At 33.9% G+C, this 12,161-nt stretch overlaps 1 protein-coding gene across 2 annotated transcripts in view; it reads right to left on the minus strand.

Annotated features, from left to right (window-relative positions):
• Positions 1–12,161, minus strand: part of KIFAP3 (kinesin associated protein 3) — a 157,365-nt gene that overhangs the window by 123,991 nt on the left and 21,213 nt on the right. For both annotated transcript variants that reach the window (XM_060033763.1, XM_060033758.1), the window contains exons 4-5: positions 9,365–9,420; positions 8,665–8,806 (exon numbers count right to left, since the gene is read on the minus strand). In XM_060033763.1, the coding sequence (XP_059889746.1) occupies positions 8,665–8,806; positions 9,365–9,420 (198 nt within the window). The remainder of the gene's footprint in view (positions 1–8,664; positions 8,807–9,364; positions 9,421–12,161) is intronic.

The following is a 12,161-nucleotide window of genomic DNA, read 5'->3' on the forward strand; positions in this document are numbered from 1 at the left end:
CAGACTGAAAGTGAGGGGATGTAAAAAGATATTCCATGCAAATGGAAACCAAAAGAAAGCTGGAGCAGCAATTCTCATATCAGACAAAATAGACTTTAAAATAAAGACTATTACAAGAGACAAAGAAGGACACTACATAATGATCAAGGGATCAATCCCAGAAGAAGATATAACAATTGTAAATATTTATGCACCCAAAATAGGAGCACCTCAATACATAAGGCAAATGTTAACAGCCATAAAAGGGGAAATCAACAGTAACACAATAATACTAGGGGACTTTACACCCCACTTTCACCAATGGACAGATTATCCAAAATGAAAATAATATATAAGGAAACACAAGCTTTAAATGATACATTAAACAAGATGGACTTAATTGATATTTATAGGACATTCCACCGAAAACAACAGAATACACTTTCTCCTCAAGTGCACACACAGAACATTCTCCAGGATAGATCATATCTTGGGTCACAAATCAAGCCTTGGTAAACTTAAGAAAACTGAAATCATATCAAGCTTCTTTTCCAACCACAACACTGTAAGAGTAGATATCAATTACAGGAAAAAATCTGTAAAAAATACGAACACATGGAGGCTAAACAATACACTACTTAATGACCAAGAGATCAATTAAGAAATCAAAGAGGAAATCAAAAATACCTAGAAACAAATGACAATGAAAACACAATGGCCCAAAACCTAAGGGATGCAGCAAAAGCAGTTCTAAGAGGGAAATTTATAGCAATACAATCCTACCTCAAGAAACAAGAAACACCTCAAATAAACAACCTATGCTTACACCTAAAGCAATTAGAGAAAGAAGAACAACTAGAAAAAAACCCAAAGTTAGAAGAAGGAAAGAAATCATAAAGATCAGATCAGAACTAAAGGAAAAAAAATGAAGGAAACAATAGCAAAGATCAATACAAATAAAAGCTGTTTCTTTGAGAAGATAAACAAAATTGATAAACCAATAGCCAGACTCATCAAGAAAAAAAGGGAGAAGACTCAAATCAATAGAATTATAAATGAAAAAGGAGAAGTAACAACTGAAACTGCAGAAATACAAAGGATCATAAGAGATTACTTCAAGCAACTCTATGCCAATAAAATGGACAACCTGGAAGAAATGGACAAATTCTTAGAAAAGCACAACCTTCCAAGACTGAACCAGGAAGAAATAGAAAATATAAACAGACCAATTACAAGCACTGAAATTGAGACTGTGATTAAAACTCTTCCAGCAAACAAAAGCCCAGGACCAGAGGGGCTTCACAGGTGAATTCTATCAAACACTTAGACAAGAGCTAACACCTATCCTTCTCAAACTCTTCCAAAATATAGCAGAGGGAGGAACACTCCCAAACTCATTCTACGATGCCACCACCACCCGGATACCAAAACCAGGTAAAGATATCACAAAGAAAGAAAACTACAGGCCAATAGCACTGATGAAAATAGATGCAAAAATCCTCAACAAAATACTAGCGAACAGAATCCAACAGCACATTAAAAGGATCATATACCATGATCAACTGGGGTTTATACCAGGAATGCAAGGATTCTTTAATATATGCAAATCAATCAATGTGATACACCATATTAACAAATTGAAGGAGAAAAACCATATGGTCCTCTCAATAGATGCAGAAAATCTTTCGACAAAATTCAACACCCATTTATGATTAAAAAAACCCTAGAGAAAGTAGGCATAGAGGCAACTTACCTCAGCATAGTGAAGGCCATATATGACAAACCCACAGCCAACATCGTTCTCAATGGTGAAAAACTGAAACCATTTGCTGTAAGATCAGGAACAAGACAAGGTTGGCCACTCTCACCACTATTATTCAACATAGTTTTAGAAGTTTTAGCCAGAGGAAGCAGAGAAGAAAAAGAAATAAAAGGAATCCAAATCGGAAAAGAAGAAGTAAAGCTGTCACTGTTTGCAGATGACATGATACTATACACAGAGAATCCTAAAGATGCTATCAGACAACTACTAGAGCTAATCAATGAATCTGGTAAAGTAGCAGGATACAAAAGTAGTACACAGAAATGTCTTGCATTCCTATACTCTAAAAATGAAAAATCTGAAAGAGAAATGAAGGAAACACTCCCATTTACCATTGCAACAAAAAGAATAAAATACCTAGAAATAAACCTAGCTAAGGAGACAAAAGACCTGTATGCAGAAAACTATAAGACACTGATGAAAGAAATTAAAGATGATACAAACAGATGGAGAGATACACCCTGTTCTTGGGTTGGAAGAGTCAACATTGTGAAAATGACTATACTACCCAAAGCAATCTACAGATTCAATGCAATCCCTATCAAACTACCAATGGCATTTTTCACAGAACTAGAACAAAAAATTTCACAATGTGTATGGAAACACAAAAGACCCCGAATAGCCAAAGCAATCTTGAGAAAGGAAAACGGAGCTGGAGGAATCAGGCTCCTGGACTTCAGACTATACTACGAAGCTACAGTAATCAAGAGAGTATGGTACTGGCATAAAAACAGAAATATAGATCAATGGAACAGGATAGAAAGCCCAGAAATAAACCCACACACATATGGTCACCTTATTTTTGATAAAGGAGGCAAGAATATACAATGGAGAAAAGACAGCCTCTTTGATAAGTGAGGCTGGGAAAACTGGACAGCTACATGTAAAAGAATGAAATTAGAACATTCCCTAACACCATACACAAAAATAAACTCAAAATGGATTAAAGACCTAAATGCAAGGCCAGACACCATAAAAGTTGTAAAGGAAAACATAGGCAGAACACTCTATGACATAAATCACAGCAAGATCCTTTTTGACCCATCTCCGAGAGAAATGGAAATAAAAACAAAAATAAACAAATGGGACCTAATGAAAGTTAAAAGTTTTGCACAGCAAAGGAAATCATAAACAAGACGAAAAGGCAACCCTCAGAATGGGAGAAAATATTTGCAAATGAAGCAACTGACCAAGGATTAATCTCTGAAATTTACAAGCAGCTTATGCAGCTCAGTATCAAAAACAACAAACAACCCAATCCAGAAATGGGCAGAAGACCTAAACAGACATTTCTCTGAAGAAGATATACAGATTGCCAACAAACACATGAAAGAATGCTCAACATCACTAATCATTAGAGAAATGCAAATCAAAACTACAATGAGGTATCACCTCACACAAGTCAGAATGGACATCATCAAAAAATCTACAAACAATACATGCTGGAGAGGGTGTGGAAAAAAGGGAACCCTCTTGCACTTTTGGTGGGAATGTAAATTGATATAGCCACTATGGAGAACAGTATGAAGGTTCCTTAAAAAACTAAAAATAGAACTATCATACAACCCAGCAATCCCACTACTGGGCATACACCCTGAGAAAACCATAATTCAAAAAGAGGCATGTACCACAATGTTCATTTCAGCTCTATTTACAATAGCCAGGACATGGAAGCAACCTAAGTGTTCATCGACAGATCAATGGATAAAGAAGATGTGACACATATATACAATGGAATATTACCCAGCCATAAGAGGAAACAAAATTGAGTTACTTGTAGTTAGGTGGATGGACCTAGAGTCTGTCATACAGAGTGAAGTAAATCAGAAAGAGAAAAAGAAATACTGTATGCTAACATATATGGAATCTAAAAAAAAAAAAAGAAAAAAAGTGGTTCTGAAGAACCTAGGGGCAGGACAGGAATAAAGATGCAGACGTAGAGAATGGACTTCAGGACATGGGGAGGAGGAAGGGTAAGGTGGGACCAAGTGAGAGAGTGGCATGGACATATATATACTACCAGTTGTAAAACAGATAGCTAGTGGGAAGCAGCCACATAGCACAGGGAGTGCTTTGTGACCACCTAGAGAGGTGGCATAGGGAGAGTGGGAGGGAGACGCAAGAGGGAGGAGATATGGGGATGTACGTATATGTATAGCTGATTCACTTTGTTATAAAGCAGAAACTAACACACCATTGTAAAGCAATTATACTCCAATAAAGATGTTAACAAAAAAATAACTAAGTTGGAATAACTGGCTATACAATGTGGAAAAAAATAAAATTACATCTCTACCTGTCACTTTCAACAAAAATGAATTCCAGGGCCAAGGACTTTAGGAAGAGCAGAGTAAGGACCTGCAAAAATCCACTCTTCCATAAGCAAATATAATACTGGTAAATTTTTTCAAAATCAACTCTTTTAGAACTCTGGAAATTAGTTTTGCAAAAACTCAAGAAGTGTTTATTTAAGAAATATGGCTGACTTGGTAAGAACAGTGAGCTCTGTGGCATTTCAACTTGCCCTAATCCATCCCCTCTGTGCAAGTTTGTGGAAACTTTGAAAACCAACAGTATCACAACCAGGATATCTGTGAAAAACAGTAGCCCAGCAACAGCTGGAGGAAGTAGAACAGTGTGGTGCTCCCCCAAATTCCCACTCCAGTGAACTGTCAATATCTTATCCATCAGGATACTTGCTGAAAAGCTCCATTCCCATGGTTTGGTTTTATTTGACCTGACTCAGAGATTGCTCTTACAAACAGCCTTAGACCCAGGGCATTTGCTGAAAACTACCAGCAGCAACACTGCAGCTATGTGCAGCAGCAGCCTAGCCAACTTGAGGTAACAAGAGGCTAACCAAAACACTTTAAAAGAAAAAACTGGGAAATGAGATATTCACTGGGTCTTTGAAAGACTCCAACACATTCCTGGGACTCCAGAAGGCCCGGCACACATGTAGAAATGTGCACATACCAGGGAAAGACCTAAAAGAGCCTAATCTCTCGTCTCTGGCCAAACTTGAGGCAATGTTCAAGCAGCAATTGAAGGCTAAGGCTTGTAAACTACTTCCTTGAGCACTGAAGACATCCTCCCACCCACATGTACACACCCACAGCCCCTCAGCAAAGGCTGGGAAACTCTGTGCCAGGCATTTAAAGAAATCTCTATCTAATCATTAGTTACCACTAAACTAACTGAGCAGAGGCTTCAGTGACTGCAGAGACAAAGAATACAGACTTTACAGTAATTAATTAATCCAGGAAACTCATTAAACAAATAAACAGCAAATATAACAAGTCCGGAAAGGAGTGGAAATCTGATTTCCAGAGTTGCCCCAATATTATTTCAACAACAACAAAAAATACAACACATGCAAAGAAATAGGACAGTATATCCCATACTCAGAAAACACAGCATTCAATAGAAACTGTCCATGAGGAAGCTCACATTTTGAACTTATGAGACAAAGATTTTAAATTATGTGAAGTTACTGTAAATATATTTAAAGAACTAAAGGAAATGATGGCTAAAGAATTAAAGGAAAATATGAGAAGGTATGAGAATTACGTCTCACCAAACAAAGAATATCAATAAGGAGATACAAATTATAGAAAATGAACCAAATAGAAATTCTGAAGTTCCAAGTATGATTTCTGAAATGAAAAATTCATTAGATGGTCCTAACAGCAGATGTGAATTAGAAAAAAAATCAACAAATGTAAAGGCAGGTTAATTAAGATTATCCAGTCTGAGGAACAGAAAGAAATAAATAGAGCTTCAAAGACCTATATGACATCAACAAGCTTACTAACACGGGGATCCCGAGGGGAAAGGATAGAGAGGAAGGAGCTAAATAAATATTTAACAAAATAATGGTCCAAACTTCCTAAACTTGATTAAAAACATTAATCTACATATCCAAGAAGCTCCACAAATTCCAAGCAAGATAAATTCAAAGATATGACCACCTAAACACATCATAAGTCAAACTGGCAAAAGCCAAAGGTAAAGCAAATGTTGAAAGTAGCAAGAGAAAATCAGTTCAACATGTACACATGGTCCTCAATAAGGTTAACAGTTGGTTTCACATCAGAAACCATGCAGACGTGAAGCCAGTGGGATGACATATTCAAATTGTAAAAGAAAAAGACTGTCAACCAGTAATTCTATATCCAGCAAAACTACCCTTTAAACAGAAGAAAAGTTATTCCTAGGTAAATAAAAACTTAGAGAATTTGTTGCTAGTAGACCTTTTCTATGAGAGATACTAAAGGGATTCCATCAGGCTGAAATGCAAGGACACTAGAGAGTAACTTAAATCCAAACAGAGAAAAAAAGAGCACCGGTAAAGGTAACTCTATAAATATAAAAGACATTATAAACATATTTTTTATTGTATTATCTTCTTCTATCTGATTTTCAAATGCATACATCAATAATTACATTACTTGCTGATAGGCTGATAATGTATGCAGATGTAATATGTATGAAATAATAGTATAAAGGTATGGGGTGGGAATAGAGGTATACTGAAGGAAAGTTTTTGTATATTGTTAAAATTATGTTGGCATTAACTTAAACTAGATTTTTAATTTAAGATGGTATCTGTAATCCTAGGGTAACCACTTAGAAAATATAATTCAGGAAAACACAGTAAAGGAACAACAAAAGAATTAAAATGGTATACTAGACAAAATTTCACACAAAAGAAGGTAGTAATGGAGAAACAGAAGAAAAAAGATAAAAGACATACAGAAAACACAAAGTGTTAGATGACAATCCTTTATGAGTAATTATGTTAATGGTAAATAGAATAAACACGCCAATCAAAAGGCAGATTATCTGAATGTATTAAAAAAATATGATCCAACTGTATGCATTCTACAACAGAAACACTTCAGATTCAAAGACACAAATAGGGTGAAAGTAAAAGAATGGAAAAAGATATGTCACACACACACACAAAAAGACAGACTGAAAAAAACTATTTCTAAGTACATAAAAGAAAAAGGATGTATAGTTGACCCTTGAACAACATGGGTCTGAACTGCACAGGCCCATTTATACTTGAACATGGGTTTAAACTTATGTGTGCATAAGTGGACCCAGGCAGTTCAAACTCATGTTGTTTAAGGGTCAACTGTACAAGATCTGTGGTTGGTTGCATCCGCAGACGTAAGGATATGGAGGACTAACTATGGGACTTGAGCATCTGCAGATTTTGGTATCCTTGGCAGGCCTCAGAACCAATCCCCCATGGATATCAAGGGATGACTGTATATATAATACATATATATAAAAGAAAAAGGATGTATACTCATATATAAAAATACATATATTCACATGTATATATAAATTCAACCTTCACAGGGTAGGAATTCCAGAAGTCTAGTGACATGAGAAAAAGATCAAATTCATTAATCAGGCAAATACAACTTAAAACAAAGAGATATTGTTTATTACCAACAATGCAGTGGCAAAAATGTTTAAGTTTTATAGCCTTCATATTCCATTGGTCTGGAGAGACAGTGGTACAACCACTTTGGAGGACAATTCAGAAATATCCCTAAGAAATTATGACCTGCATTTCTGTATGACCTTTGTTTCTGTGTACACACACTTAAAAAACCCTTGCCTGTGTATATAAGATATGAACAAAGATGTTCACTATAGTTCCCTACTGAAAACTTTGGAAACAACCAAATGACCATCAAAAGGGGAATGGCTAAAGAATATGCATAACTTCATAAAATACAATAATCAAAAGTAGTTCAAAACTAATTACATTGTATGTATCTATATGCATATAATCTTGAACCATTACTACATGGAGAAAAAATTACCAAGTAAGAGGTGTGATATAATTAACATAAAAATTCATATAAGGTAATACTCTATTCTTTAATACAGGAAAAAAACCTATATATATATGTATAAATATATGGAAAAGATCTGGAAGAATGCACTCCAAACTTCTAACAGATTATAGACTAATGGTCAAAGGGGGTTTTATCTGTAATACTCTAATTCTTTAAAAAGAATATATTAATATATGAGTTGTATAATTTAGAAAATACTTAAAATGTACAAATTTCCTAACTGGAATATTGGTAATATCCTATGACTCTCTGGAAAGATCTCTGGATATATTTTCCATGCTACAAAGTGTTGATATGATTTCCATCACATTCCTTCACATGTGATGGAAATCATATCATAACAATATCTTCCATATTTTATTTTTGGCAAAAGTGTAATCAGAAAATCATAATTCTATAGTGGTATTCTACAGTGGTATTACTGAGAAAAAAGGTTTTAAGAGCATTATATCTCCGTTTTCTTTTATTACCCAGCACTTCTAATGAAAAGAAAGCAAATACTTGGTATCAAAATCAATCTAAATGAAATTTAAAAGATTACTATTTTTGGCTGTGCTATTAAAAGAAAACTAATATTGGAACTGTAATTTAATAAAAGCATATTCATACATGTGCAAATGTCAAAAGTCTGATATTGTATCCTAATTGAAAGAATAAAAAGTCTTCCAGAATAGAATAAAAAATAAAAAGTCTTCCAGAATAGAAGGAAGAAAAGATTCAGTACCATTAATGCTTTACTTTTCTGGTTTAAATTATTAGTGAGTCCTCCAGAGAATATTTAAATGTTATGCCCACATGTTAAGAAATTTGAGTAAGAAGGAAAGTAATAAAGAGCTGGAAAATAAGTGCATTCCTAAGCTTGATATAATAATTTTGGCTTACCCCTCTATGATAATAAATTTAAAAAATCATATTTCACAATAATAATTCTACTTTAAATATTTATAGATAAGTCTATAAATTCAAGTCTATAAATTCTACCATTCAATAGTAGTTCTTCCAAGTTATCAGGATTTCGAGCAAGCTGTAGGATCAAAGCAGAACCCCGAACCTTGTCAGGAATATCTTCATATAATAACTCAATGTACTCATCCATGTCATTAATGTTAGCAACTTCATCAATCTGAAACAAAGGAAGAGGAAGGAAGTACTCTAAAAGAATAATGCTCAACAGAGCCAATGTCAAAGGAATGGTATTTTGTGATCAATAAACTGCCCTTGATAGTAAGAGACAAGTTTTCAAAGGACTTACAGTTGCCATCCTTTTGTAGAGGGGGAAATTAGACCTTTGGGTGATAGGACTCCTGAGTGAAAGTAGTCATAAACCATATGATAAAATGGGATGTACATAAACTCTAAAACTGGCCTATTTATATTGATAAAGTATCTTAAATGTAATTCAAAATAGTATCTACCATAATAAATTAAACATACTTTAAAACATAGTAGAATAAGAATATTTAAAACATTTCACAACTTAGTTATCAAAATAAATTATGTCTAAAAGGTACATCCAATAATTTTTGCCTTTATTAAATACTGATTTTCTACCTTTTTCAGGTAGTTTAAGTTCAACCATTTTTTAAAATTCCACATTTGTTTAATGTGATTGTATGAATTATTGATGGTAAAAAGCAATACCTTAGAATCAATTCTCTATTAGATAAAAATACAGTCTTACCTCCATTCCTTCAAAAGGAGGTGGATCTTTAGGCTTGCTTGATTTTTCTTTTTTTTCTGTAAAAAGATTTTTTTCTTATGAGAAGAGCAATGTTTTTAGGTTTCTGGGTAATTTTTATTTTCAGCAGCTGAGTTTAATTCTAGCTAAGTTGGGGATCTTCAAATGGGTAATTTATGAAATAACCTCTTTTCCAATGTATAAAAATGTTCATCTATAATGCATTTGTTCTAATAAGGATATCACAGACAGTATAATAAAATCTATAAATAATCTCCAAGTTATGTCAGGTAGCAATTTAAACTTCCTCTTTGGCTAACATTTTAGGTATGCAAATAGCCAGACTTGTCAACAAGAAGCAAAATACTCCATTTTGAGTTTTCCTTCTTTTCCTAATTCACATTTAAGAATAGGAAAATCAATAAGGCAAAGAAAAACTCATGAGTTGAGTAATATAAAAACTAAAATAAAAATTAACAAAGGAAAAGGAAAAGAAATAACTTGGATAAAGTTAAAAAGCTAAAATACAGTTGTTGATTTTTTAAACAAAATTAGGATCATAAATTAAAAGGCAAATGTTTAATATTTGTGCTAATTTAATCCTCACTTGTTCCCAAATGAATTAAAGAGGTATTCAAAGGTGTTGAACACAACTTTGAGTCATTTTTTATGTTGAATTATTTGATTCATAGCAGAACTTCATTTTGTAAAAAAATTATCAAAAAATTATCAAAAATGCTTCACTGCTCTGATCTGCGTCAAAAACCTAAGCAATGAATGTAAAACAATGAATGTAAAATAAGTTCAAGTAGTATCAAATTTTTGATTCTATAATTAGCAAATGTTTTACATATAATAGGAATTAGCCCTGATTGTTTTTAGAGGAAGGTAGCTGTTATGGACAAAGTTATGTTTTCTTTTGTTTTTTTTTTAAAGTGGTTATTATTATTTTTTTAATTAATTTATTTTTGCTGTGTTGCGTCTTCGTTTCTGTGTGAGGGCTTTCTCTAATTGTGGCAAGCGGGGGCCACTCTTCATCACGGTGCGCGGGCCTCTGACTATCGCGGCCTCTCTTGTTGCAGAGCACAGGCTCCGGATGTGCAGGCTCAGTGGTTGTGGCTCATGGGCCCAGTTGCTCCGCGGCATGTGGGATCCTCCCAGACCAGGGCTCGAACCCGTGTCCCCTGCATTAGCAGGCAGATTCTCAACCACTGCGCCACCAGGGAAGCCCAAAGTTATGTTTTCTTAACAGCTAGATTTTTCCTCAAACAGATAATTTACTATGACAGTGATTTTAATTAAGCAAAGGAAAAAAAATACTTATGGTAAAGAATCACATAATCAAATAACTATTATTGTTTTATTTCAACCACTTTTAGGGCTAGGTTTCTGGTTTTGAAATAGAGAATATCAAGTAAAAAAGAAAGAAAATGGAATAGTTTTTAAAAATAAGTGTACAGGGCTTCACTGGTGGCGCAGTGGTTGAGAGTCCGCCTGCCGATGCAGGGGACAAGGGTTCGTGCCCCGGTCCAGGAAGATCCCACATGCCGCAGAGCGGCTGGGCCTGTGAGCCATGGCCGCTGAGCCTGCGTGTCCAGAGCCTGTGCTCCGCAACAGGAGAGGCCACAACAGTGAGTGGCCCGCGTACCGCAGAAAAATAAAAAATAAAAAATAAGTGTACATATACTATAGTATAGCATTTCATATATGCCTCCAAACATTAATATCCATATAGAGAAACATATTGATTTGAATTAATTTATCTACTTATGATAATATGAAAATTTCCTCATATTCCCCTAATTTCTGGGGAAGGAGGTAAGAAGACTGATTTACTCTGAAAATTCAGTGAAAGGGTTTTCATTTGTTTAAAGATATTTTATTACAAATGCCCTCGGAATTATATTAATTTAGCATTAGGAAAGATCAATTTTAACTATATTGTACAACCTACAATAAGTACACACACATCTTAAAGGAGCATAGAATTTATTTTTCTCACTTACTTATTGAAGCTATCTCTCATCATTTAGTAACACTGTTAACAGGAATATCGTATCAAAAAATAGTTAATAAAATTTTTGATAATATTTTCCTTATAGCACTTATTATTAATAATTAATAGGGATACACTGAGTGCCAGCTATGTAGTTGGAAACAATCAAATTCAAAATGTTCATTTTTGCTTTTAAATAAATTCACAGCTATAGTATGTTAGATACTATATACAGTGCCATTTAATAAAAGTATATATTAGGCACAAGGCATTTTATTTGCTGTGGATGGAGAGAGAAGACTGGTTAATCTGAAAAAAGTCCAAATGAATTTTCTCTTTCATTTTTCTATTTAATACAATCAAAACTTAAGTATAAGTTATTTCAAGGGTACCATATTTTAGAATTCACCAACGATAAAAGAGAGATACATGTAAACTTAATAAATACTATGAAATGGAATAACTAACCACTGAATAATCTGAGATGACTTTCCATTCAAATGTCTGTACTCTCGTTTTGTTTTGGGTTTGGATTATTCCAAAATGTCTTCTATAAATAATCAACTGCTTAGCTCTAATATTTTAATGGCTTGGTTCTTTTATGAGGTAATTAAAGATAGAAGAATGGTAACAACAAAGATGTTTAGGAATGAAAAGGTAATGTTTTCCTAACAAAGATTCACAAAACTTATGCATATGACATATATTTTAACATTTAAATAAGAAATCCAAATTATCAATTAAATGTCAATAAAAAATTTAGAAAATATAAATCTAGTTGCTGGGGTAGAGAAAACAGGTTTT

This window comes from Delphinus delphis, chromosome 1 (assembly GCF_949987515.2).
Source record: "Delphinus delphis chromosome 1, mDelDel1.2, whole genome shotgun sequence".
Lineage (NCBI taxonomy): Eukaryota > Metazoa > Chordata > Mammalia > Artiodactyla > Delphinidae > Delphinus > Delphinus delphis.